General features: G+C 39.6%; 4 protein-coding genes and 1 long non-coding RNA gene across 12 annotated transcripts; 3 read left to right on the top strand and 2 right to left on the bottom strand.

The window, feature by feature from the left end:
* Nucleotides 1-90: 90 nt before the first annotated feature.
* On the top strand, nt 91-3978 carry LOC135169858 (uncharacterized). Its single transcript, XR_010300258.1, has 2 exons — nt 91-1245; nt 1327-3978. It is a non-coding gene; the product is annotated as an uncharacterized LOC135169858 (long non-coding RNA).
* On the bottom strand, nt 1985-15048 carry LOC135169831 (monocarboxylate transporter 3). 5 transcript variants are annotated; one of them, XM_064135179.1, is made up of 8 exons: nt 14401-15048; nt 7134-7428; nt 6722-6865; nt 6184-6621; nt 5041-5906; nt 4707-4929; nt 4369-4616; nt 1985-4301 (listed from the first exon to the last, which is right to left on the bottom strand). In XM_064135179.1, exons 1-8 carry the CDS (start codon nt 14491-14493, stop codon nt 4149-4151), a joined length of 2460 nt encoding a protein of 819 aa, XP_063991249.1. In that variant the 5' UTR covers nt 14494-15048; the 3' UTR covers nt 1985-4148. The 5 variants fall into 5 exon arrangements, with proteins under 5 accessions (XP_063991249.1, XP_063991250.1, XP_063991254.1 ...); XM_064135180.1 differs by having other exon boundaries at nt 5041-5888; XM_064135184.1 differs by lacking the exon at nt 14401-15048 and adding an exon at nt 12217-12430.
* Nucleotides 10320-22300, top strand: LOC135169835 (delta(14)-sterol reductase TM7SF2). 2 transcript variants are annotated; one of them, XM_064135198.1, is made up of 3 exons: nt 10320-10442; nt 18978-19143; nt 19487-22300. In XM_064135198.1, the coding sequence occupies exons 2-3, from the start codon at nt 18994-18996 to the stop codon at nt 21269-21271; spliced, it is 1935 nt and encodes a 644-aa protein (XP_063991268.1). In that variant the 5' UTR covers nt 10320-10442; nt 18978-18993; the 3' UTR covers nt 21272-22300. The 2 variants fall into 2 exon arrangements, with proteins under 2 accessions (XP_063991268.1, XP_063991267.1); XM_064135197.1 differs by lacking the exon at nt 10320-10442 and adding an exon at nt 18510-18692.
* Nucleotides 15956-18277, bottom strand: LOC135169849 (heat shock factor 2-binding protein-like). The gene is made up of 6 exons (XM_064135229.1): nt 17960-18277; nt 17668-17839; nt 17467-17585; nt 17296-17400; nt 16895-17157; nt 15956-16349 (listed from the first exon to the last, which is right to left on the bottom strand). Exons 1-6 carry the CDS (start codon nt 18044-18046, stop codon nt 16016-16018), a joined length of 1080 nt encoding a protein of 359 aa, XP_063991299.1. The 5' UTR covers nt 18047-18277; the 3' UTR covers nt 15956-16015.
* Nucleotides 22301-22655: 355 nt separating the features above from the next.
* On the top strand, nt 22656-27139 carry LOC135169829 (ubiquitin carboxyl-terminal hydrolase 16/45). Of its 3 annotated transcripts, none has more exons than XM_064135169.1 (6): nt 22656-22813; nt 22983-23114; nt 23199-23341; nt 23482-23672; nt 23870-26056; nt 26216-27139. In XM_064135169.1, the coding sequence occupies exons 2-6, from the start codon at nt 23030-23032 to the stop codon at nt 26286-26288; spliced, it is 2679 nt and encodes an 892-aa protein (XP_063991239.1). In that variant the 5' UTR covers nt 22656-22813; nt 22983-23029; the 3' UTR covers nt 26289-27139. The 3 variants fall into 3 exon arrangements, with proteins under 3 accessions (XP_063991239.1, XP_063991240.1, XP_063991242.1); XM_064135170.1 differs by having other exon boundaries at nt 22701-22889; XM_064135172.1 differs by having other exon boundaries at nt 22701-22905.
* Nucleotides 27140-27339: the final 200 nt, after the last annotated feature.

The raw sequence follows: 27339 nt of genomic DNA, 5'->3' as shown, positions 1-27339 counted from the left end.
GATCCGCCGATGAAATAAAAAATCCCGTGATCTCAACGATTACCATAAAATTCATCCGCCAGCTCATTAACGCCAAAGGTTTTTTTTTTCATGAGACATGTGCGCACCTGACCAATCCGATGACGTACACATTAATAGTCTCAAATGTAAACAAAACGAAATAGTGACACTCAAATATTTTTATCTGAAAATCTAGACACTAATTCCAGTTAAATAAAAAAAACTCGACATTCGGGAGATAAAGCAGACGGCGCGTGTACACACGCGCATTTTCTGTACTCAAAAATGTACCGTAATGTCGAAGCTCGGCCCCTTCGGATCGAGAAAGAGAGAGAAAAAATTCAAATATGAAGTAAAAAAAAAAAATTGAAACATTTGCGTGAAACGACGCGACTTTCGTTCGGCAGATCTGAGGTTTCACACACATTCGTTTTGAAAAAAAAAAATCTATTCATGTGTAGATGTGGTTATACGTATAGTCGATTCGCGTGAACTTTCTGTTGACGCGCGATCTCGACGCGGAGACAGTCCACGTGGGGCCAGTATTTTTTTTTTATTCTTTATCAATTAAATAGACGACTTCGAGGGTCTCAGTCGTGCTGGGCTCTATTAATTGAGGTAATTTACGGGGAGTAGATACCGGGAGATAGCGACGATGTTCCGTAATTCGGGACGACAATTTTCAAGTAGATTAGGAACCGATTGAACAGACACGGCATCGATCAGACACATATGTAACTTGTCTTTTAACACTGGAGTAATGACTATTGGCTGGTCGTATGCTTGCACGATTCTATGGTAATCAAATTCACTATCATCGGCCCACTCAACGCACTTCCGTTGATGACACCCAAATTTATGATTTACCGCTGTCGTTTTTTTTCCTCGACACTGTTGTTTATGACAGTATTTATTGAATATTTCACTGGGTAAATTACTACGGGCTGTGGAAAATTTATCGGGTGATTCAAAACCGAGGGGAAAGGAGATTTAATATTTACCGATTCGGCGTAAGTTGTAACAGATCGAGTGAAACTCCGACTGATTGAACAATCATATTTTCATATTTACGAGAGTGCAATTGACTCTATACCAACTAAATTATTTATTTTTTAATTAACACATTGAACACGTTTTTACCGATTTACTTCACTTGTGTAAATTATTCGGAGTTGTGGGTAAATAATTTTAAAAATTCCACTTGATGGTAAAAAGAGAGAGTTTATAACATTTGTCGATGCTGTGGTAAGAAGTTGAATTGCGACTGGCCGAACAATTTTCGTATCAACGAAACCAGAAATGTATTATTCGCTTGTCGATTGGCAGTCGTGCCTGGTAAAACCGGACTGGTGTATGGCGAAGGGCAGATTGACCGGGCAATTTTTTATTTCGGCAGAGGCTGCCCAATGCCGACGCCTCGTGCGTCGTATTAGTAATCAAGTCGACTGACCTTTCTGATTGGAATACAGAGCCATCCGCATATCTGAGTTAAATTCTTTGGAAATCATTTTCTCGTAGTTTTTGTCACCGGAGTCGGATACGCGCAGTGATTTTATGGCACAACACGTGGCATCGGTAAGAGACATTAATCATAATCTTTCGCTGAATGATGATGATTTAATGATTGTGAGGGAAATAGTGACGTAGGGTCATCATCGGTGCATTAATCTTCAATGATAATTTTTAATTTATGAATTTCAATCGTCTCGTGACAGTTGTTCGTCTAGTTTTGCTTCTGAAGTCCATAAATAATACTATAAATAAAGGATGAAGATTTAAATAAACGTGGAAGAAGAATTTTCCTTCACTTTTCTCCATTTACATCTTCAATAATAATTATCCCTCTCATTTATAAATAAAAAAATAATAGTGCTGTCCAGTACTTTGTGGATAATTTCCTCAAGTTCAGGTGGAAAGCAGACGCTTATTTGATTGACTATTATCGGGAAATAATCGGCGCAGGATAATAATCAAAGCTCGAATGTTCAATAATAAAAATTTGTAATTCTTTATCATCTGTCAGTTTCAATAAACATCACCTAATTATTACATTTCTTCGATATTCTCCCATCGCATTATTTGTACCATAATACATAGTAACGTATGCACAAAATAGAGCGTGCAATGCGCATAGGCAATCAACAGCGTTCGTCTATTAATGTAACTAATAATCATCGTAATCACCCTCATTGAATCCAAGTGCATGATATTTAAATTCAGCACGTGAAAATATAATTTCCCGGCTCACCAACAATCCGTTAATTCTTCATCAATTATTTCATCACATACACGAACAACTGAAAACACACATACGCAACAAGCACACATGTGCACACGCTCCCTGCAAAAATCCAATGATTCATCAGTGTTTATTGTTTTCATTAGGTTATAAATATTCAATTAAATTTAGGTGAAAATCAAAATATCATTTTCAGTACTGTGCGTGAGCACATGCGCGAATACTCAATGATTCGATTTATTGCTTGTGATTATATTTATTCAAATGGGCAAGTATTTGTATCCAATTTGAAAAAAAAAGGACGAAAAATGGAAATAATTTCACAATTTTTTCCATAATCCTGCTGTTCACTCTACTCAACAATTTGTTTCTTTGATAATTAATTACTCTCTAATGAGCCAATTTTTTCCCTAATCTTTTCGCATTGACATCACTGCTTTCTGGAAATATATACAAGTGTAGATTTACATAGTTATTCCTTCAAATTTTTAGTCTCATCCATCATGATTCATCATTAAATCTCCTCTCTACACAATAGATGTCATTAAAAAACATATGTTAATCACATAACGATGTATACACATTTTTCACTAGAACATGATCATCATCACCATCATCGTTTCTTTTGTCACTTGATTTATCTAGATCGAATCGATAGCCACTAGATTTGGTTTCAATTCATTTAAGTATATAAGGTATTTTAGCGTGAATACCACAGCGACATTGATTCTCATTAGTTAATTGGATAGTTTGTGTTAATTAATTGGTATATGTTATTGTTAATAGTACAACAGTTGAATCCACAATCGTGGACATTTAATCTATCTATAATAATCGATTAATTAACACAAACTAGGTGAAAATTTATTAACGATAATTCAAAAACATACATCGATTATGAATATCTCTAAACAATCAGTTTTATCATTTATTATTATCATTTTACGTGGATTTGTTAAAATGAAAATGCTGGCTATTCGCTTGAGAATAGTATTGCCTGCTGAGACCACTCAAGTCTGCTCCCTTTATACTTTTTTCCTCTTTTTGTGACAACTTTATCGTTTAATGGATCAAAAATTTATTCCTATGCTGGCGTTGCGGATAAATTTTCGAAATTAAAATCAAAGTAACATCTCAAATCCCTAACACACTATTGTACACACTATTTTACAAGTGGTTGAGGTTCTTGAAAATATTTATATACATTTGAAATTTAAATTCCACCAGCGCCAGCTAAACACCCCTCGGACTTTTCAATTAATTTAACTTATTATGGCATAAATTTTTTCTTTGTTATGTACATATTTTTTTTTTCATTTGTTGTTGTCAGTTTATGTTCCTCTTGTTATGGCTTATTCACATATATACTCTTTCTTTTATTGACAAATTAAAATGAATACGAGCTCCTTCGCTTTCAGGAGTCGATCGAAAAATAATTCATCTTTAATCACTCCCATCGATTGTTCCTAAGTACATTCTCATTTCATTTATTTTTTTCAACTTTTCAATTATCTTTTTCGAGTATTTTTCTCGTCGACAAATGAGTAAGAAAGCATTATCCACTTTACATTCCTAAATATAACTTGCTTTATACTGTTGACTGATACTGATTGATTGGATTTTTATTTATTTATTTATTTATTTTTTTAAACATCAACAGCCGTAAGTGAAGAGCAACTCGGTCTCTGGAGAATTTCATGGTAAGTAAAAAAAAAAAGAAATTCAACAGGTATTGTTTATCTTGTTGCTCTCTAAGCTTGTGCATTTATCAATAAATTCATAAGAAAATTCAGTTACCTTTGTTGTTAAGCAATTGGTTTTATAATCGGTTTTATTATTATTTCCCAGACTTGGAGGCATGGCTCGGAAACGGTGGCCCTTAAAGCTTAAAATGAAAGCTCAAATTTTTTTATAAAACGGATTCTATTTGTTTTATCTCCTTCTCGGGAGGATCTAGAGGTGATGCTGCTGTTTCTATTATCTCGGGGATGTCTTCTTCGTTTTCCTCTTCGTTATCTTCTTCGTCAATTGGTGTTAGCGTATCGATAATAATTGGTTGAGTCTGGGAGAATTGAAATATTAAAAATTATTAATTTTTGTTCCATTCAAAATAAAATTGATGGACTTACCTGTGGAGTTGTGAAGCGTTTCATAGCAGGTGCCACAAAGCTGAAGGCAGTACTAAGAAAGAAGAAAAATCCTGCCATGTAGAATGGAATATCAAAGGTGTTTGTTAAATCGTAGATACAACCGGCGAGCGGTGCCCCAACAATTGCAGCAGCCCCTCTGAACAGAATTAATAATCCGAATGCATTTGTTAGTTTATCTAGTCCCAGGAGATCGACGAGGATGATTGAAGTCAGTGAAATATATCCAGCTGCAGAGCAAAAACATAAATAATTGTAGAAGGGAAATGGGATCGATGTGCAAATCGCAAATTCGATGAAAACGTATTTTTTGGACCTACAAATTGCTATTCCGAAGAAAACACTCATCACAATGTATGCTGGGAAAGTGGTGCAGAGAGGTGTTGCACTGACAGCCACTGTCGAAATTAGTAGACATATGTTGTTCAGCAGGAGAGAATCCACCTGGGGAAAATCCGCTACAAAACCACATACTATACGCCCAACAGTATTAGTTATCCCAATTATGGAGAGCAGGAGGGATGCTGAGCTCTTGGGGATTCCCTGAGGAAGAAAATAATAATTATAGAAGATTAAGGATTCATTTGACATTAATATACTAATTAATTTTCTTCAATATACGTTAATAAAACTTGTGAAAAAAGTCTGGTTTACCTTAGCCACAGCTGCATCCACAAGATAGAAAAACGGTATATAAAGTCCGGCCATGCCAAAGACATTGCTGATGCCAATGAGCAGAAAAACTGGATTCTTCAAGAGCGAGACATCCATCATCGTCGCCAGGGCCTCAGTAAACGACTCTGGTAGTTGGAAGCATGGACACAGCGGCTGGAGAGGTGGTTTCTCCACGTCCCCATCTCGCATGTCCCCTCGAACAGACTTTGGTAATGACAGGACACTCTGGCGATAGTTAGCAAGTGACTTTTGGCTCTGATACTCTGGTAAATTGAGAACACTTCCACTGTAGAATATATCCTTTCGTGACATTGGACGAACGATGCTCGTCTTCTGCTTTGGTGCTGGTATACTGGACTTGCTGGTGGTAAATGTTATGCTCTCACCATCATCAGCTTCCATGTTGTTGAGACGAGAGCCAAGTATGCTGCTGTTGGACAATCTCAGATGAAGACTTTTACGAATGTCCCCATTGGAATTTAGAGTTGTTCTCGAATTTTTGATTGCACTTAAACTCGGCTTGTAGCGTTCTCCAGTGCTCGTCTTTCTGATTCTATCGAAAAAAGGAACTGAACCGTTCTTGGGGAGACCTTGAACGTGAGTGGTGAACGCCGGCTGCGAGGCATTCCTCGGTATTATCGGTTTATTAAACTCGTTTTCTGTTTTGTCAACGCTGTCCTTTGTATCTTTGGTTTCGTCAATACTCTTTCTGCTTCTTGACTTGCCTGTCTTCAGATCCATACTACCACTCTTGCTTGTTGCTGCACTCGATGAGTGCTCCTGGACCTTGACCTCCGATATTGTTGGCAGGGTCGGCACGGTGGGTACTGGTGTTAAAGGCGTTCCTTTAGAGTTTAATTTATCAATCTTAACTAATTCTTGGTGGCTTTGGCAACCCAATAATCTATGATATATTGAAATAATTTGGAATTATTTTATATGGAGAGTGATTCAAATCAACACTTTTCATTTTTCTTTTCATTGCCCCAATGATCCTTGAACAATTAAAGATTCTGCTACTAATTTTTCACAAAAACGTTTAGATATAAAATTGAAACTCGATGTTTCATAAATATAAACAAAGAGTTCATTTGAATCCACACTCCTCTGCAAAACACTTACCAGGCACTAATTGGTCAAGATTGAAACTGGAGTGTACACCAGGATCAATATTAATTGGCATCTTCATTCGCTTCTCCATCGAGCCATCTGGAAGTTGAACCATGAAGTACGAGCCCCCAATGCTCCCACGTTCCATTTGAAATCGTTTCTCCTCAGCCATTCGTTGAAGCAGCGGCTTCACGGACGATGGCTTTGGGTACTCGAGTGGTCTCATCAGCGCTCCAAATACAGCGCAGTTAAGTATAAGGCCTGCAAGTATCCAGTGTGCTTGTCTCCAATCACCATATTCTTCGATAAGTGTCGTTGCGAGAGGAGCAAATACGAATGTTCCAAAGCCCGATCCACAAACCGCAATGCCAGTTGCTAATGATCGCTTGGTTTCAAAATAATAACCAACACAGACAACGGCCGGCAGATAAATCAAACCGAAGCCGATTCCTGGAATAAAGGGAAAATAATTTTCCATTATGAGTTTTTCGTTCATTCTATTGAAAGAAGTCGAGTTATTAGACTAACTCCATGAAAATTTTTTTCTTACCTCCCAAAACCCCATAAATCAGCATCAGCGAATTCACAGTCTTCACGTATGTTGATAAGAAAAATGCCGCAGCAGCAATAAAACTACCAGCTATACAAACTGCTCTGCATCCATATTTATTCGTAAGAGCACTCACAACAGGACCTGACGATATTTTAAACAGAAAATTGTATTAACTTCTACGATTCGTCCTTGAATTATTGTTAAATATCTTCAAATTCAGGAGAGACATCAACATTATGGTTAATTTATCTCGTAAACGATTCTAATCCCGTATTGAACCTCGGAATCTTAAATAAAAACAAACACATCCATTAGTATTCGTTCACTTTCTCTCAAACGTTTGATTTTCAAAATGTAATTTCCCATCGTGACCGACTAAAAATACAACTGCATTAAAAAGTAAACATACCAGCACTAAGATACATTCCAGACAGCAATGATCCAGCCCATGCTGTTTTTCCTTTTCCCTCGCCAAAGTACCTCACAAATTCCTCCAAAAATATTCCAAATGTATATGCAATACCATCGACAATCATATTACACATAAACGAGGCGAATACCACAACCCAACCATATCCACCATCAGGTGGTGGTGGTATATCATGGTATTCGCAGAGTGAACCCCCATCATCATCCGGAGATGTCTCATCAACACCTCCATCAGTCAGTCGTGTCTGCTCCTCCACCGAGTACTCACTCTCCGTCTGAAAATGAATCATTAATTTTCATCAGTCATTTCATTAAATTGTTTACTATCGAGGAAAGATTCTCGTTGAGTCTTTAGAATGGTGCCAATCGTCCTTGACACACATCCCAGAGAATTACCACTGTAATCTAACTGAGGTAAAAAATACATCTCTGCATTTAATGTATTAGATTAACTACATGGTTTCAGGTTTCTTATTAATGATCGGTTTAGGGATCTTCGGTGTGGGTAACTCGCTCACCTTGGGCACTTCCCAAACCAAGATAAATAATCATAATAATTTCTATGTACGTAGTAGTAAACTATTTAGTGCTGGATAAACATCGTGCAAGAGTTGTTTATCCTGTTTACACAGGAAAAACGTCATGTTTGGAATGGTTAACACCTTTTCAAGATGAAGCTTATGCTGGCAAGAGATTCAGCAGCTGATGAGTTTGGAGAAATTTGGTGATTGAGAATGCAAAGGGTTTGATTATCTAGAAACAATTGTACACCATCGCATCCACGATTCATTCATTTCAGCTGCATCTTCAGAAATCCAATTTAGTGGGATAATTATTCATGATTCATTGTGTATTCATTTATCATGAAATAAAAGAGAAGAGCTGCGTTGAAAAATTGACAGATTTGTCAAGAGTAATGTCAACGTAAATAAATTGAAATTCTCTTGCGATTGACAGAATGATTTTCCGACGTTGAACTTCGTCCAACGGACTTTATCCAATGGTTTTCCATTTTGCAAATTTGAAGTTAATAAATTCATGAAATTTCAGAGCAATTGTAAAGTCAGAGTTACTCAGATTCGAACATTTTTAATTTAATTTAACAAATAAAACTTCCCTTTGATGTTGAAATAAGTGTGAAATGAGTCTTGTATTGTCCATAGACAAGTTATTTAAATTTATCCGGGTGATTTTGGTTTAATCAAATTTATTTGACATGAATTATCATTAATGACGATTGATAAGGCTCGACAACACCTCCATTTGTGTAAAAAGAATCATTGTTACTCCAACAACAATTTATTGACATTGGAATGGCATTTGTACAGTCCCTAGGTCTCGATAGACCAATATAACCTCCAAAATCCAAAATGTAATGTTGACCAACTCCAAATGAACAAATTAGCAATTAAAGGTAACTTCTCAACTGTCTAGAACAACAAAAAGCTTCCAAATGCACCTCACCCAGTAGACTTTATCATATGACTCAGCAACTGTCCCTCTTGTTACCGTCTTCATCAATCAATTGACAATTCATTGAGTACAAATGAATCACCTATGCGACCCCAACGTTATCACAAATTTTTCGCATACCTAACACAACAATCAGCTGATTGAAATAATCATGCACGCCACCAAACGGTAGCCCGAGGTACCATACCAACACCATCAGTTGCATCTGGATGTTTTCATCGCTGTTTTGTGTACAATTTCGACCTCCGGTTGTCGTCCACCATGTGAGCTTTTTTTACCGAATTAACGGGTCAAATGAAGGGCTAACAAGTGTGTGACATACCCAAACAAGGTATAACCTCCCCGGACAATATCATTACTACCATCGAGCTCCCGGAATTCTCCATCGCCCGAAAAAAAATTTCAATTTTGTATTATCACTCATTGTCAGGGCTTGTCACGTGCTCCACCGACTCCCTACCCCAATTGAGTCACTAGTCACGCCTACAAACAACTCTGCAGCTCCACTTTGTTAATCGAATCCCCGTGTGACCCCGAATGAGCATTTCTTTGTTCTCTCCAAGTATCACCGAGGCATCAGCAACGAGTGCTCGAGGAAACCAAATAAAACAGGAAAAAAAATTGAAACCCACCGTGCTGATTTTCCTGACGCGCCTGGACCCCCACTGGCCATGCTGAGACTTCGTCAATGACACTCGCGACATTATTTATTCACCAGGTGCACATATATCCACTAAATTCATCAAAATTCTCCAGCAACAACAATCCAAATTGTTAGATTTCCCTGAGTGTAGAGACTAGGTCCAAAAAAAATGGAGAAAAAAATCACTCGTCATAGTCGGCTGCCATGTTTCACTACTTCACCACTGGCACCACACTATTTTCATTATTTACACGTTTGCTGTTGCCATTGTGCACTCAGAAACGGAATAAAATCGGCACTAAAAAGATCGTAAATGTGCGGTTTGCGTCGGTTATCCTTGCACTTGTATATTCCACTGGTGAATAATATTTTTATCAAGTATCACTGGACAAACGACAACTGCAAGAGTCATCAATGCGTCGCTGGGTGACACTGTCATGACACATTCGTCCTCGAATTTTCCCTCAACAGTGAAACTGTTTTATTCAAGTTGAAAAATGAAACAAGGAGAAGAGACGAATGAAGATGAAGTTATTTTTACACGCACAGTGGTGAGTATTATGTTGAGTTCTGCAGCTGCGCCTTGTTTACTGTATTTTGTCCATTTATTTAAACAATTCTGGGTGATTGATGAAGTGTCTCCGCTAGGTTGGTCTCGTCATCGACGTTAACTCAATTAAACTGTCCCTGGAACGACCGAAATTCATCGATTGTCGTTCATTCTGGAGGGGATAATCGAGGGGTGAGTGAGAACAGAAGGTTGGAATAACGCTGTATTCCGTTGATTCTAGCTTTATCAAAACACCAGGACTGCTAACCACTGACCACGATACCGTGGTGGACAGCAACAGCATGTCCGAGAGACTAGATGGCTCACACCGCTTGACGCCTGATGCCTGGCCTAGCCCCGAACAACGCTCTTTCCTTCGGTTTTCCCCCCCACTGGTGCACAGACCTTCCGGACTCCCCTTCCACATCCCCACGGGGTCGCTTACTAATAAAAGTGATTCACAAACTGCACCGTTCGTGGGTACGTTAAGCCCCGTTTACTATCGACGACTTTTTCGATGAGTTACGACGCCAGGAGAGGGTGGACTGGATGGGCGTCTTCCCGAGGGAAAAATATATAATTAAAAAACGAAGAGGACCTTCATTAAAACAGGATTTGCATAGGTAAAAAATATGTCTTTGGAATACCTTTGAGAAATTTTTAGAAGAATCAAACACAAATTATTCTCCAGAGCTTTTTGGCGACCTCACAATAGAGCATTTTGTCACTAGGCCGTAAAGAACTTGTCTGACGATCGTGAGTTCACATTTGAGGCGAAGGTGAACACTCACTGAATCGTCCGAACAGTTCTCTTCGGTTAACGAGCAAAATGTACTATTTTCTCACTCAGTTCGTGAAGTAGCGCTTTACGGATTCGGCCGTAAAACTCATTCTCCTGTCGTAAAACTTTCGGTTTCTTAGAGATCCTACGTTTCACGTAGCAGAAGAGGGTGTTGAAATGACCGTCACCTTCCCGGGAGTGATTTTATCTGTTGATTTAATTTTCCACGTGAACACAACAACTGAGTGAAATGAGAGAAAACTCTCATTTATCTTATCGATGAACGTTGGATGCCTCCACCCCGAGCTCTTTCGCATGCTGATTATAAATTGCAATCACACGTGGATGAATTGTTTATCCAATTATTCCCCTGCATTAATCATCGTCGAGTGAGTTTAATTGTGAGCGAACGTCCAATTGTTTCTTTAGTCAGTTCTGAGGACAATAACAGAACACGGTCTCTCAATTGGGTAATGGCTCGAGATGTTGTGAAAAATAATGGACCGCGGTTAATTGGAAAAATTTATATCGATATGAGGAACTCGGGCCAGCAATTTTATTGGTTAATGAGATAACGAGACGTGAATTAATTAGAACCGTGAAAAACACCATCTGTTGCTCTTCCACTGAACAAAACGAAATAGTTAAAATTTAGAGGGAAAGATGCTCGGGGGCTTGTGATTGTCGACCTATTTCACCAACAAAGCAAATACATCAAGTGTTTATCATAGTTTTTTCCGTTTCTATTCTCCGTATTTACTGGGATAAATTAATATACGTGAGAAGCAAAACAAATGGACTCAGCGCAGACAGAGAGTCGATTTGACTGAATAAACTCATTGTTTTCTCGCTCCTTAAATTTTTAATGGTGATTCTTATCATCGTATTTTCGTAATCATTATCAAGGTAATTTTCTACACGCCTTGGAATGATGTTGACAGTGAAAAAATGATTTCTCAAATTTTTATTATCTCCTGAAGGGATTTCTCGATCATCCGCACGAAATGAACGGTTTTTATCATTCCACCCGCGGTAATGCTCGATAACGTTGAAAAATTTAACCGATAGCATTCAACAAACACTTAAATCATTTAATAACGATAAGCTACGATTGCCAGACCCACATAGATCTTGATCTTCACTGATTAATAATCTAGGCATGTGGAACAGGTGAATTATCCCTCCGGGGAATAAATTCTCGCCTTGGAATTTCATCAAACTAATTGAAATTTTATTTGTTAATTTACTCTCAATGCTCACATTGTCGCACCCACCCACCTCGTGATGCCGCTGCACTTGTCCCGAAATGCGATCATATCATTGTACTTTTTTCCAACAGTAATTAGTCATTTGCACGCACACGCTGCGCCGAACTCATAATTTTTGGAGATTTTGCATTATTTTTCTTCTTTTACTCTGTCAATCCCACGACAAAAGTCATTGACGTATTTTGTGCAACAATGCAGGGCAATAAACTAATTAATCCAGTGGTTTGGTTGACACTGAGAGACATATTTAATCAAAATTACTGAATTATTTAAATATTTTGATGGAATCGGTCCAATCGTTGAATGCAAATACAAAAAAATTTCCAATCATTGCTCGTGATAACATACCTTGTTCTTCGCCGGCATAATTGCCTTAGAAATTGGCGCGCAACGACAATCAGAACCACTTCTTCGAAACACTTTACCCGATATAAAAAAAATAGTAATAATAAAATCGAATGTAACGCGTGTGGAGCAGTCACTAGTCGGTGGCTATTCCGCGTAACGAGCGTTATTAGAATGCGGCCAAGTATCAGAGACTCACTTATCACGGACGGACGTGCAGTACCATCCCGATGGAGTCCAACTTGTCGCCCCTTCCCCGCACCTCGCGTACTCATTTGTCTCATGTAATATATATATATATATATATATATAAACATAATAATACAACTGTCCGGCGCCCGCATTACGCCTATATCTGCGACTAATGCTGCTCCATGGCACGCGCGTGGACACTGCCTAGGGGGGCATCCCAAGGATTATTAGTCACTCCAGGGGTCAGTGCAGCTTCAACCAGAACAAAGAAATCAGATGGTCTTGGTGCATACAAGATAATGAGGAGTGAGTGCTCAAGTCAAATCATCATGAAAAAAAATAGCAGTTAATTATGCGGTTCAGTTGAATTCTAATGATTAATCAGTCAAGGGCGATGGTGCGGGTGACCTTGACAGGTGAAACTTGTCAATGGTATGGAGAAATTGATGTGGTGCCCGATTGGGAGTGGGATCAGTTCCAATTTTGAAAATATGGAGGGAAGGCCCTGGCATGAACTGCAGGACTGTGTTTTAATTTATGTTTGTGGATTAAAAATTTTTTTAATGACGCGAAGTTTTATATTTTTGGTTTTTTCATTATTTTCTGGGAGAAAAAAATTTTGTATTGACTTAAAAATCAGGAGCTAGAGCTTTAGAAGTAATTTAACAACTGAAAGACTCAAATTATATGATGATAATAATAATAATTCACTCATAGTGTAGTGTAGTTTGAAACGAATTAGTTGTCGTTAAGTAATTTATTTTTTATCGCATCTCCATTATTATTTTATTGAATTTATTCATTATTTATCGGTCGTTAACACCTCGGTAATTGGAAATAACATTCCATGAGAGTCTTTAAACAATTAATACTCATTTAGTTTTCCCCCAAACAAAACTAGTTTGAAAATAGAATTTTCTTCTCTCTGATAATGAGCGTAATTTGTTAATCCTGGATTTATTATTTTCCCGGTAATTTTTTAGAGTTATCAACCGTCAATTATATGAAAGGCTGTTGCGAGAGCGGTAAACGTGTTACGTATTTCCCTGGGTACGGTGTTTGCAAATTACATCGAGCGGGAGAAAGGTGCACGCCATTTAATGGGGTATAATGTTCAAAGTTGCATTACGTATACATGTCCTTCGAGCCTGTATTATTGTACTTTGTCGGGAATATAATATGAACGCTAGGGAAAAAAGTTTGAGTTTTCAGACACTACGTGGAATTTTTTTGCGAAATTTCTAGTAGCGCTGAAAATTTTATTGCAAAAAACCTTAAGTGTTACTCGTATTTTTCCCAGAAATTACGTGACATGTTATCCGATTGTAAAATTGTAACAACACAAAATTTTCGACGGTTCAGGGAATGCAAATCTTTTCCGTATTCGCACTAGAATAACAAAACCTGTTAAGTCTCCAATCATTAAGAAAAACTCATTGAGGAATATTTCCAATTTTAAATTTATCACCGAATTTCTGTGATGAAAATCGCGGATCTCACAATTTATTTATCAATATTAATTAAATCATAACATCATAAATTGTTTAATCTTATTTTTATAACATAAATAATTTTCTAATAGACGATCAATGCATTCAATAATTCAGGTATTCAAAAATTGTGGGAAAAAACACATTATTCCAAGCTATGTCGTTAATCTCCCATAAATATCAACCAAAAAATTTCCAAGGACAACTGACAACTCCAGAAACCCACTCCAATCGAATTGACCCCTAGCCCAGACTCTAAAGCCGCCAAGAACTTGTCACCAGCATTTCTAAAATCCTTGACGAGTTTCGACTTAAAAAAATTCGGACTTAATGCACAACAAGCGTCAAACTGCAGCGATGACTCATCGAATCGAGCTAGGTATAGACGATGAATCCCAGAAAAGGGGGAGGGATATTCGTGGACATGTGAATATCGACCGAACAGTATATTTCGATGCATCAACCCCAGCCCCAATTCCAATCACCAAAACCTCAATCTACTTACAATTGTCGAAGTAGGACGTGGATTGATCTGTAGGCCATCATCGTCGCCGATGGGCTCGACGAATTGATCCTCCCGACTGCTGGTGGGGCCCATTTCAGCGCCACCGGGCGCAAATAAAATCCCCACAAGTCTACAAAATCAGTGGCTGGGCCCTTTAAATCTAAATGCACAGGAATTGCGCACAATGAGAGGACCTCGGTGCACTCAATTGTCCGAGCAGCCCTTGTCCAACACTGACAGATCCGCGGCGCTCCAACACCCTGGTAACCCTCGTTCTCCTGTCGACGATGTTCAGTCTTTCGTTATTGTAGCACCAGACCGTCCAGGTCCCTCTGTCATCCCCAACAATCACGTTCATTGCATTGTTAATAACGCCAACAATTTATTTAAAAAACAAAATCACTTCACACCCAGGAGGAAACGCACTAGCCGGTAGACAGAACTCAGGGGTAAACTGTTTGACTGATGAGACTTTACAGTGGAGATGTGCTACTGCTGCGGTGGTGGTTCAATTTTTTTTTGTTTTTTTTGTAATTTTTGGAGTTGGAAAGTGGTAAAATCTGCAGGTGATCCCGCGGTTGGGTAGCGCCGCAGCGCCCCGGGATCAATAAACCGACGCCTACCGTCGCCTACCGTCTATTCCTTCCTGACGTCCTCGACACCCAGGCTTTTCCACCGTCTCGCTGTACTCCCCACCACATCATCCCGAGGTAGTCCATCTGGGCACGCGCGATCTCGCTGGTACAACTGTCGGCAGCTCAATAAAGAGGATATTGCGGAATTTATCGTCGATTTAATTTTATTTGGCCGATTGCTGAGAAATGACAGATTTTTTGACGATGATGGGATGATCGGGGGTTGGAAGTTTTTCGAGAGGTCAGGGTAGTTAATTGGGTGATTCAGATGAGGCACCACCCGCCTGCGTCGCGAGACTGGTCGATAATCTCCAATATGCAATCTCAACAATTTTAACGATAAGTTTTGGGATAGTAATGACAGCCTTGAGAGAGGTACTACCTGCACCGATGACCTGAGGAATAAAGAGAAGAGTCCAGGTGGAGGTGTAGGTCTTCTCACATTTGGGTGGATATTTTGACGACTTGGAGACAAGTCACCCGATGAAATTTCGGAAATTTGAGGGAGGACGCGACCTGACGCAGCGAAAATGAGTTGTTTTTTGGAGATTTATGAGATGTTGGAAAATCACTAGAGTTAAAATTCGTCTGAACTTCAGAAGAACCATCTTCAGGGGCAAGGGAACTCCCTTGTTGAAGGGAGGGTGAGGGGAAATGGAACGTCTTAACTGGTCAATAACTTCAGATCGGTAGAGTGAAATCTGATAATTTTTTTTTCATTTTAAAGCTTAAATTTTAAGCTTCAAAATGAAAAAAAAATCATTCGATTTCCTCCGGTAGTCCCTGAGTTATCTCCCATTGAAAAGATTCCATTTTGCTCTAGTCTCCCTTTTCCAGGGACATGGTCCATGATGACGGACTTATGTACCAAAAAATTTAATTTAACATCTAGTAGTACAACAATACTTAGTCATCGACTATCTGGAGATTGGAATATTTTTAAGAGCTGTCGTTTACTCTCAGAGCAGTCTCACTGATTGTTAATTATCCGATGACACGTTACTTATGGTATCTGCCGTGGCATAGAATTTTTTTATGTTCGACAAGATGCCACTGGCAGCCTCGGTAATTCGTTCGTCCGATGAGTTCATCAGCTGTTGAATTTTTACGACTGGCAGAAGCTGCAGGAGACGATCGAATATTCCAGGGTCATTCAGATCGTAGGTGATGGACTGAATCAGCCGGAGGGCATTTAGTTGGATCTCTGGGGATTGATCTAGGCAGCAAGATACTAATTCGTAGACTTTCCAGCTCAGCAGATGCGACAGACCTGAGCGGTTCAGGCTGACGTTGTAGAGGATCATTAGCATTAGTCTGAGGGGAGGAGAGGAGAGGAAAATTAGTGAGAGATGAAAATGCCTGTGGATATCAGGGCTTTTGCTGGGGGGCGTTCATTAATCACGTGAGGGGTTCTTGGGGGGAGAGTGGCCTTGAGGGATACCATGGGGATTTTTTCTAACGGAGAATTTTGTCGAATGAGTAATGGACGAGAGGATCATCACTCATGAAATCTGGTTAACAGGTGAAATTGAAGGTTTAGAGGAAAATTCCTAGCGGCAATTTCGATGAAAATTATTCTCAGTGTGGTGGACAGACTTTTTCCGGGTGACTACCCCCTCGATAATACATTGAACAGATCGCAGATTATTTATTAATAAAATAATTAATAATAAAAAGTCTTTGAAGAAGACCTTTCGCAATTTTTTACTGAAAGAAAAGCAAAAAAATTTGTCATTCGCCCTTTTAACATTCTACCATCATCGGAATGCATATCCTGACATAGAACGGGGGGAGAAGGGTGTAACAAATAATTGCATCGTGTGAGTAATATTAAAACTAAAGCCTCTTGGAGGACTCACCTCTTGAGAGGATCTCCAGAGATCGAGGGCACACCTGGGGTAGACAGAACAATCAGCTTAATCAACACTTTTCCATTCTCGTGGCTGATCAGAAACTGTCGCCCAGTGGAATTCGAGGATATATTTGTGACAGTGCCCATGAGGGACATCATGAACTGACACTGGTCCTCTTTGATGTCGGGTAAATTTTCTCCAAATGTTTGGAGAAATGATTCCAGTGCTGTATTCGCGATCGATAGAAAATCTGTCAGGTTTTGTCGATTCTGAAAAAATTGAGGGAATAAAATTATCGACTTTTCAATTTCATAGAAGACTAGAAAATTCAATAAATGAATTTGCATTTCTTTCTATTAATTTCCATTTTTTTCGTAATAATCTAGCCTCCTCGGATTCATATTAACCTCGTTAAGCCAGAGATCCACCAGTGGCGATGATCTTGAAGATTTCCATAAGATATTTCCCAAAACTGCCCCCAAATGTGTGCAGAATGTCACTTGACCAGTCGACTAGAACAGAAAGACCCATTGAAAGATCATTACGATTTCAGTCACCTTTCAATTAACAAAAATTACTTCATTAGCCAGTTGACGAAGCTGTTGCTCCAGACGTTCCACCTTCTTCTGCTCAGCCTCAAAATGATACATAAGTTCACCACAACTCGTCTCCAACTGTTTGATTCGTTTCCCATCAGCTGCAAAAATCGATAACGATTTTTAAAATAAAACGATCCTTCAATAAAACCAATTCCAACGTCCTGACCCAGAAGAAGGTACCATTCTTAGCCTCCACGAGGGAACCAATGACTGAGCAGGTCTTATTATACATCTCATCAATCCCCAGTTTCAATTTCTTGAATTGTTCATTATCAATCAGCAGTTCTGGCATATCATTGATGTATATCGCTAGTTTCTTTTGAGTCGTGATGAATTTTTCCAGAAGATCGTCCTGAAACAGAGTCGTTAAGTGATCCTCAATTATTGTCATCCCAACCTCTGGCTGAGGAGTTAAAATTCATCTGTCTGCTGTCTGAAAGTCTCAATTCCTCTCCCATCATCACCAACGTACAACTTCGTCAGAGGTTTTTCTTGGCGGCATCACCGAACCTCCACCCGCACCTAACCCTCCACTCCCCACAATCCCATTATCCGTCATAACTAGACTGCAAACTATTCCTCCTAATTATTTCTAATTATTCTTCAAAATAACCATCAAATCACTATTCAAGAAGAGTTCAAATCCAGTGAAAATTTCTCACACAACCACAACCGTTTGATTCCCGACTTTTGATAGGCGTTTACATCTCCCGCCAAATAACAACCGCCATGTCGGTGACCGTTACTCCACCATCGCGCCATGTAACCAAAAATCGGCGGTAAAATTCAAATAAAAAAATAAAAGGATGAAAAAATGAGGTGTGTCTGCGTAAATGGAAAATACTTCTCATTTTTTTTTCTTGATCAACACTAACAGTTGCCAAATATTCCTATAAACCGTAAAATAATTGTAATTAACCACCACGTGACCTTTGTTACTCAGCGCCATCTTGCGTCCACCCGCCCCACCACTACTCCCCCCAGCCAATCCAAGCGTTGGCCGCGTGGCGTCCTCCTGATAGATTTACGAACGCCATTGACTCTCTCGTTGGAATGCTCGGCGTCTGTGCGATGTAACGTATACAAGCAATGTAAAAAAAATACTCTCTTTAATTATAACCTCAAGTGATACCGTACCACAAGCATAATACACATTCGCATTAGTGCATAATACCTCGAGTAGTGACTCTTGATTTAATTACAAGGTAAGTAATTATCGTTGCACTAGCTGTTCAATATTTTCCCTGGCAAAGGCGAGAGTTTAAGTGATAATTTTCGTTCCCTCTTTTTTTGTTTTTTTCTCCCTATGAATGAATTATAGTGGAACCGATCTTGTCCCAATGCATATGTGACGAAACAGCATTAGCGTTCTTCTCCGCTCCTCGACAACATATCTTAATGAGATTATTCTATTTATATTGCGGGAAAATGCGCAGTTAACCTAGCATTAGCTCGTGAGTGTTTACCAAGCGTCTCTCACTCGGTTGCAGATTTTAGAGGGTAGTTATGAAGTTCTCTCAGGGTGCTGAGGTGCTGGCGAAGCCGCCGAATGCGAAGGAGTATCAGAGAGGAATTGTTCTCAGTTCTAAAGGGGATAAATACAGGATACTCTTCGAGGGAGGCGTTGAGGTCAGCGTCTATGAGGAGGATGTGCAGGTAGTTATGGAATAAAATTAGAAAACTGCTAATTTATTTTTATTTTTTAAACAAATTGATAATTTTTCTCAATTAATACTTCTACTCTGCGTGACCCTAAATATTCCAAGATTTTATAATCTGAGTACAATTACACACAGAGTACATTTAGTTATGAAATAAAATCCACCAGATAATTAAATAAATTGGCAAAATTATGAGCATTTTTAGTAGTTAATCTGTGGACTAGAGGAATTTATTTAAAAAAGTTATTCAAAGAAACCTACGCATTCACGTAGTTCTTAATTTCATGAAAAATAAATAGACAAAACCAAAACAAAAATATTCTCATTTTAAATGACAGCTAGAGCGACCATCTCGCAGTTCTGCAAGAACTCGTGCCCGTAACCTGAAGAGCCCCTCGCAGAAGTCTCCAAGTCGTCAGTCCCCGAGTCGAAAATCCCCCAGTCGAAAGTCCCCCGGCCGACGTTCTCCAGCACGATCTCCTACCTCAAAAATCCGGAAACTCCCGGCTCGTAAAGCACCGCAGGATCGAGAAGAAGAGAAATACACCTCGACGATGACCTCCAGTGAGGCCGATCCGCAGAGCGAGATGATCCCTACGCAATCTCGCACGAGGGACACCCCCACCGCCACGAGAAGATCGACGAGAATTCTAGCCATGAAGACCGAACGAGTTGTCACGACGAGATCGATCGATCGGGCAGTCTCCCTCCCCGCTGAGAGGAAAATCACGTACGACTACCTCACCGACACCAGGGAGAGAGGATATTCAGTCCAGAGGGATCAAGATCTACAGAAGCTCCTCCACTACGAGGAGGAGGCACTCCCGGACTCCTCGACAACTGTCGAAAAAATTAATAAGGAGAAAGAACTGGAGCGTGTGGCCAAACCCCAGGAATGGGGCGGTTGGTTCGGTGCTCTGTGCCTTACCCTTCTCCTACCGATCTCAATAATTTTACCACAAATTGCCTGTTACAATAACAAGTGCAACAACACTGGCTTTCGTCTGCCATTAAAGTTGCACGTTTACTTTGATCTCAATGCTACATTGTACTATACTGGATACCTTTTGTTCGTGACTATTGGATCCTTGTTACCTGTTGGAAGGCTCGTTGATGGACAGCAGGACAAGATTGGACGAGTACAATATCGAGTCAATGGTTGGCTCACTGCAATAATTTGTCTGGCTGCAATGGGCATTTGCGAATATCGATTTTATAGAGTCAGTGAATATATTCTTGCCTCGATCCTCCAGTTGGCGGTCAGCGGATGGATTATTGGGACTATCCTCGCTGTCGTGCTGTATATCAAGGCGGGAAGGGCTCCTGTTCATGCCCTGAACATCTACGGATCCACGAATAATTTCATTTATGACTTCTGGCAAGGGAGGGAGATCAATCCACGCATTGGAAAACTTGATATCAAGACTGTGCTGGTGCGAGCTTCTGTCATTGGAGCGCTTCTTATCAACTCGGCGATTGTCATTCAGACTGTCCAGGATGTCGAGCTCTCTTCGTGGAGTGCTAATACCACCGTTTTGATGGTCACAGGACTGCAGATTTTTTACTGTCTTGATGCACTTGTCTTTGAGGGAACCTCCCTCACGTCATTCAGGGTCATGTACGAGGGGACTGGGTACATGACTTGTGTGGCTAATTTACTGTATCCGTTCTTGGTGACTCTGGTGACGAGATACGTTTTTTATCAGAATGTTCAGAAGTCATCTTATGTCCTCGCTGCCTTGAGCTTCTCCTTCTTCATGGGATATCTGATTTATCGTATGAGCAATAACTTGAAGGATGAGTTTAGACGAAATCCATATGGAACTGGAGTTTCAAATTTGGAGACAATCCTGACGCCGCGAGGAAAGAAACTCATTGTTTCTGGTCTTTGGGGACAAGTGAGACATCCCAACTATCTTGGGGATGTGATAATGAACTGGTCCATCGCCGGAGTATCGTTATTCACTCACGAAATTATCCCGTATTACCCCGTGCTCACACTCACCCTGGTACTCATGCACAGAGCATACCGTGATCATGTTCGTTGCAAAACACGTTATGGCACGGCCTGGTCGCAATACTGCTGTCAGGTGAGAGCTCTCATCTTCAAACGCATTTATTGAGATCAGTGAGTGAGATAGACGATAAATTTATGAGATTAATTATGACATTAATGAGAAATTGTGATTACGTGTCATTTTTACACGTAAATATTAACATATGAATTCTCTACAAATATTGAGGATAATTTTCAGGTCTTTGAAGTCAATATATATGTGACATTTTTTTCATTCAGGAAATGAATGAAGAAATAAATAAACTAGGAACTAAAATCAAATCCAATATAAAATAATCAATCACTGAAATAAATATTTTAATCGTCTTTATTCTCTAAAATTGGAATATTGCTAGCTCAACTCATTAAATAAATATTAATATTATTGTATCGGATTTGATTGTAGTCAACTCTACTGTTGTTCGTATTTACAGTATTGTTCAGTAAAGGAAGTCTCGTTTCGAAAGAAAATATTTATTGATTTTAAAGTCTTAGAAATTGGATTGAATTTGTTTATTGAAATTTCGTGTTGAATTGACAGGTAATTTAAGATGTAGAAAGAAAATTGTTATATAATCTACCATTCCACAGTCTCATTTTTCATAAATTATGAGTCTGTGGGACTCTGCGAAATGAAGGATTTTAAACCTCGTCGACAAATATTTTTCTGAATTGTACAAACTTTCAAATTTTTTTTCATTGATTTTTTTTTTCCTCACATTGTGGAAGTTTACTATCACCTGATCAATTATAAAATTTTAAAAATGCAAAATGACTTATGAAACTGTAAAACTTTTAAAGTTAAAGTTGATAATATTTTTTAAGTTAGTTATTAAGTAAATAATGAAACAGCAGAACGACATGTCATTATTTTATAAGATAAATTAGAAATTTTATACCTTTATATGTGACAATGAGTAAGACGAACGCAAAATCATTGTATTAATAAAATTAATTTTTCTTACAAACGTGGGACAATCATTGATTGTTAATTGAATTCGTATGTAGATAATCGACCGGTGATTGCGGTATGTACTGAGCTTTGAATGTTTGGTCACGATCTCATTTATTTTTAAATAAATAATTGCAAAACTAACATGAGTTTTACAGAGAGATTAGAAAACATTTATATATAGTTTCACTCCATGTCGATTGAGAATCGGTAGTAGTTGAGTAATCGATTTGTTCAATTAATTATCAGTGGAGAATGGCATATAGAGGTCGTTGCTCAGCTTCAAAGTCGACCACTGAAAAAATTATATAGACGGACCAAGTCATACGCATTGGTAGACGTGTCCTGCTACATTTGAAATGAATAAAATTCTGAATGGGTGCAAACCTCGTACAAATGATATAATTAGTTTATTTTGCCAAAAACAATCATCTGTCAGTGCAAATTAAGAAGAATTTTGGCGGCTGTTTGAGGTTGCTGCGCCATCTGTGGTTGTACTTCTCACTCAACGTTTTTTTCTCATCTTCAGTTCTCATGGAGGACTGAAGATTATAAAAAGAGAAGCTGCTGGAAAGTCCTATAGTGAACGTTTCTTGACAATCTGCCATGAGGTCGCAATAATGGAGCTTGCTGCTTTGTGAAGATTAAAATTAAAGGGTAAATCTTTTCGCCAAAGATATCTCCTCAGTCATGACTGATCAAGAAACAAGGAACGACTCATCAAATCACTGATGTATGCGTTACGAGCAGTCAGTAGTCCCCTGAGATGAAAATTCTGATGTATTGGAAGCCTATTAATCATCACATTTTGTCTATTCGAAATTAGGTCAGTTGGCTAGTTTATTTATTGGAGTTGAGGAATTTTATGGAGCAATGGGGAAGAGGAAAAATCGTCAGCCAGACGTGAATGATGATGCCAGTGTGCATTCATCGGAATCTGGGGAGGAAACCAAATCAGGTTAGAAGACTCGTCACTAATTTACACGACATATTTGTCACAACGTGACTGGTGAAAAGCTAATCCACGACTTTACTTTGACAGATGGAGTCAAATGCCTTCACATCATCAAGTCCATCAATGGTAATGTTCTTCGAAAGGTCCTGAAGAAGGTTGGAATCCTCACTCACTGCAGAGAGTGCAGTAAAATTGATAGCAACAAGAGCCAAGATGTTGAGGACGATGGGGTGATTATAATTATCGTTGCAAAAACGTTAAAGCCATCCTGTTAACGAACCTATTTGATTCCATTTATCCTACAGAGTGCAATTAGGTTAAGCAGCACCTCCGAAAATATGAAATATTTTATAGAATTGTCCTTTTGTAGATGTCATCATCAATCCAGCCCCTCTGGATATGTTTGAAATGTGGAAATCAAGCCTGTGGACGGTATCTCAACAAACATGCAGAGCATCATTTTCGTACGCCCCATAGTGAATGTCACAGTCTCGCCATTGACACGCATAACTGGAGTATATGGTGCTACGACTGTGAGAGTGTGGTCAATGCTGACAGTAGGTTAGTTGAAAATTTATAATCAGTTGTTCTAGACAGTTCGGGACGTCATCCGCCTTCGAGAATGATTTGTTGACTGAACGAGGGAGTTTAGTCAGTGTTTTTCTCAACAAGTCTTTTATTATTTTAGATTATATTTTTTGTAGCGCATAGAATCGTTGATAAAATACTTGATCTTGATTAATTAATTTTATTTTCAGAAAACAATTACTCGAAATAGTTGAATTCATAAAAAAACTCGCGACAACAACCTACACCCCACCCCAGCCTGCAATTGCCCTGCCTCCAATCGAGAAGTCCCCCGAGAACATTCCATCCACCAACGACAAGCACCAGAAGCCTCTGACGAACCTCACGAGAGTCGGTGGGCTGATGAACCTGGGAAACACTTGTTTCTTCAATTCAGTCCTGCAGTGTCTTGCACAAACGCCTTTCCTGGTAAAAGTCCTGGAGGATTTACGAGAGCCAGACGCTAAATTTATCCTTCCAGGTGGTAAATGCAAGCCGTCAGAGGACGCTGAAGAGTTGGACCTACCACCCATTGAGGGAAAACTGGAGGGATGGGGAAATTTTACAGCGACTTTATGGAAGACACTGACAGATATGCAAAATGCTGATAACAACCAGACGTACAGGCCCTCAGAGCTGCTGAATTCCTTCAAGAAGAAGACGTCCCAGTGCATGGACGGTGGTCAACACGACGCTCACGAGCTCCTTCGTCATCTTCTGGAGCAGGTGAGGAATGACGACGTCAGGAGGTACCAGTCTGTCATTCTGAAGAAAATTGGTCTCGACGATAAGTCCAAACGTCAGGCCATCGACGAGAACATTAAAGCACAAGTGAAATTTTATGGAAATCAGGCGAGCGCCAGGCACTTGGGCTCTGAGCCGGTTTTTCGAGGGATTCTGGTGTCCACTCTGGAGTGCCTGGACTGCCATCACTCATCACAACGTACAGAACCCTTCCTCGATCTCTCGCTTCCGGTCCTCATGGACAAACCCCAGCCTCCAATCGTGGGAAAACGTAAGAGCAGTGGTCTCGACGAAAGTTTCGACCTGATGGGCAATAATATCTCGAATCAACCTTCGAAGTATCAGCTGAAGAAGGAGAAGAAGGCAGCGAGGAAGAACAGGAAGAACCACCGCAACTCTAATTCCAATAAGTCGGTGAATCAAAACAACGGAGAAGACAATCAGGAGAGTCATGGAGAGTCCGAGGAGAGTGATGCTGATGTTGAAGATAATATTGAGAATGATGGAATGATGCAGGAAGTCAGCGAGTCTGGTTACAGCTCAGAGAAAGTGTCGACCGTCGCCAGTCCAGTGTCCCCGGGGGAACCGAGTGGAGATGATGAGATGACGCAGACGAATGGGAATTCTACGCCCTCGGAGATATCGAAATTAACGGAAGGGATGGGACTGAAGAATGAGGCTTCCTTAGAGTTGAATCTCGAGGCGCAAGAGCAGCTCCCAGCGGATTCGCCACCCCTCTCATCGACGTCAATCATCGTCAACTCTGAGCTGAGTCCCAAGGGGGCGACTGTCAGTCCCCTGAGCAGCCCCATCTCCAACAAAGAGAGCCCCACTAGTCCCACATCGAACTCTCAGGAAAAATTGATGTGGAAGATCGTCGTAAATCATGAGGAACCAGACACTAAAATTAATGTCAAGGAGGATCAACCAAAAAGCACTTTCTCAGATGCTGAGACGGACGAATGTCGATCTGGTCCTGAGACCGAGGACTCGGTGAAGCAATTCACTGAGAAACGAAATGGTGTGAATGATTTAACAAGTGGATTATCCAAATTATCAGTCACTGCACCTCTGTCTCCAACCAGCTATCAAGTTGCCAGCGGTGAGTGCTCCATACAGTCCTGTCTCAATCAATTCACAGCCAGGGAGTTGATGAGTGGTAGCAATAAAGTTGGCTGCGAGGCTTGCACTGCCAGGGAGAATAAAGGAAAGAAGGGCAAGATTGTCTGCACCTCCAGCACGAAGCAGTACCTCATCTCACGTGTGCCAGCTGTTCTTATCCTTCACTTGAAGAGGTTCCAGTCACAGAGATTTAGCTTCAGGAAAGTTACCAAACACGTTGCATTCCCCATGATCCTCGATCTAGCTCCAGTCTGCAAGTACCACGACAAGTCGAAGGTGTATTCGCTTTATGGGGTGGTGGAGCACAGTGGGACGATGCATGGGGGCCACTACGTGGCTTATGTCAAGGCCAGGCAGCCACTCGAGGCCAATAACCCCAGGTGGGACTTCTTGCCGAAGGTTGGGACGTGTGATGTCGAAGAGATTTCGGGGGAGACGGCGAATATCGATGATGTCGATGTAGAGAAGGTCCAACCACCTCCAGGGAGATGGTATCTCGTCTCAGATTCTAGGTATTGTTGAAATAATTGATTTAGTGAAGGGGTACAAGGCGTTTGATTTATTTGAATCTTCGTTGAGGGTTCGGGGAGTATTCTAGAAATTGTGAGAGGCAAAATTTTTAATTGCATGTATTTTAATTAATGTGTAACGTTATTTGTTTTCTTTCACAGAGTAATGGAGGTCGATGAAGCAACGGTTCTGAAGAGCGAGGCATATTTACTATTCTACGAGAGAATTCTATGATTAAACGATGGAAAACACTAGTGTTTATTTCGCCAGAAAATTAAGAACAACTTTGTCCAATGCCACTTTTTAAAACAATTACGGTTGTGTATGTTCAGGATAAAAAAACAAACATTGATTTTGCATGTAATTCGTTGGAATTTTCGCAATGACTATTTGTTATAAAGTCATCCCTGTAATGTGTTCACGACAGAATTATTAAAATGTAATCTGAGTGTCGGATATGTGGAGGGGGTGCGTTTTGACAGTGATGGTTATTGAGATATTTTGCAGTGTACCTGTATTATTCTTCAGCTCACCATACCGTAATGGTCGTTCAAGTGCATTTCTTTTTTTTTATCGTGTCGTTAGTTGTTCACTCTTTGGGACTAGAGTAATTTTGAATAGATTTGATAATTAATCGGTGTAGGCAGCGGATAGTTGAATGAACTTTGTCATCAAGCGAATTAATTTCTTTTTGTGTGTAAAAAATGAGGAAAAGACATATTATGTATACATTTGTGGTCTCGTTATTTATGCACACCTTTTGAAAAATGGAGGACAAATATTTTGAGGAGTTGTGCGATTCACTCCTGGATCAGAATATGTCAAAGGGGTGTGAATTTACTGATTATAAATAGTAGGAAGTGAAGTGTAATCCAATTTTATATATTACATAATTTTTCCGTACATAATGGAAGTGTTTTAAAATGTTTTGACCAAAATAATGGAATTTCGAGAATGAAAAATTAAATATAAACCAAGTCCAGGATTAAATCCAACTTATATGGCTCCAAATATTTGTTTTAATTATAAGAATTATTGAAAAAAGCATTAGAAAAATACACGATGAAATCATTTGAAAAATTGTATTTCTGAAAGAGGTTGTCTACGTCATTTAAATGAACTAATAATCTTTTTTTCGTTACGAAGACCTGGCGGGTGGTCGAAGGGTCGCGCGAAAGGGGGGGGGGCAAGCCCACCCCCCTTTTTATGGACGATTTTCTTTGTCAGAGGTAGAAAATATGCGGAAATTTGAACAACCTGAATAATGGAGATTTATCTTTGTATT

The sequence above is a fragment of the Diachasmimorpha longicaudata genome, chromosome 15, assembly GCF_034640455.1.
Source record: "Diachasmimorpha longicaudata isolate KC_UGA_2023 chromosome 15, iyDiaLong2, whole genome shotgun sequence".
Taxonomy (NCBI): domain Eukaryota; kingdom Metazoa; phylum Arthropoda; class Insecta; order Hymenoptera; family Braconidae; genus Diachasmimorpha; species Diachasmimorpha longicaudata.
This window is presented reverse-complemented; position numbering and strand designations above follow the sequence as displayed.

What these genes read in the sequence shown, in the direction of transcription:
- LOC135169849 (XM_064135229.1), bottom strand. Translation starts at nt 18,046, where the DNA reads ATGACGGATAATGGGATTGTGGGGAGTGGAGGGTTAGGTGCGGGTGGA. An exon ending in GAAAAACCTCTGACGAAGTT is followed by an intron (nt 17,840 to 17,959) that starts GTACGTTGGTGA and finishes ACTCTGTTTCAG; the next exon opens with GACGATCTTCTGGAAAAATT. An exon ending in TTCGTCAACTGGCTAATGAA is followed by an intron (nt 17,401 to 17,466) that starts GTAATTTTTGTT and finishes TTTCTGTTCTAG; the next exon opens with TCGACTGGTCAAGTGACATT.
- LOC135169835 (XM_064135198.1), top strand. Translation starts at nt 18,994, where the DNA reads ATGAAGTTCTCTCAGGGTGCTGAGGTGCTGGCGAAGCCGCCGAATGCG. An exon ending in TCTATGAGGAGGATGTGCAG is followed by an intron (nt 19,144 to 19,486) that starts GTAGTTATGGAA and finishes TTTAAATGACAG; the next exon opens with CTAGAGCGACCATCTCGCAG.
- LOC135169831 (XM_064135179.1), bottom strand. Translation starts at nt 14,493, where the DNA reads ATGGGCCCCACCAGCAGTCGGGAGGATCAATTCGTCGAGCCCATCGGC. An exon ending in TGGATGCAGCTGTGGCTAAG is followed by an intron (nt 4,930 to 5,040) that starts GTAAACCAGACT and finishes TTTCTTCCTCAG; the next exon opens with GGAATCCCCAAGAGCTCAGC. An exon ending in TTTCTTCGGAATAGCAATTT is followed by an intron (nt 4,617 to 4,706) that starts GTAGGTCCAAAA and finishes TTTGCTCTGCAG; the next exon opens with CTGGATATATTTCACTGACT.
- LOC135169829 (XM_064135169.1), top strand. Translation starts at nt 23,030, where the DNA reads ATGGGGAAGAGGAAAAATCGTCAGCCAGACGTGAATGATGATGCCAGT. An exon ending in TGGGGAGGAAACCAAATCAG is followed by an intron (nt 23,115 to 23,198) that starts GTTAGAAGACTC and finishes TTACTTTGACAG; the next exon opens with ATGGAGTCAAATGCCTTCAC. An exon ending in TATCTCGTCTCAGATTCTAG is followed by an intron (nt 26,057 to 26,215) that starts GTATTGTTGAAA and finishes TTTCTTTCACAG; the next exon opens with AGTAATGGAGGTCGATGAAG.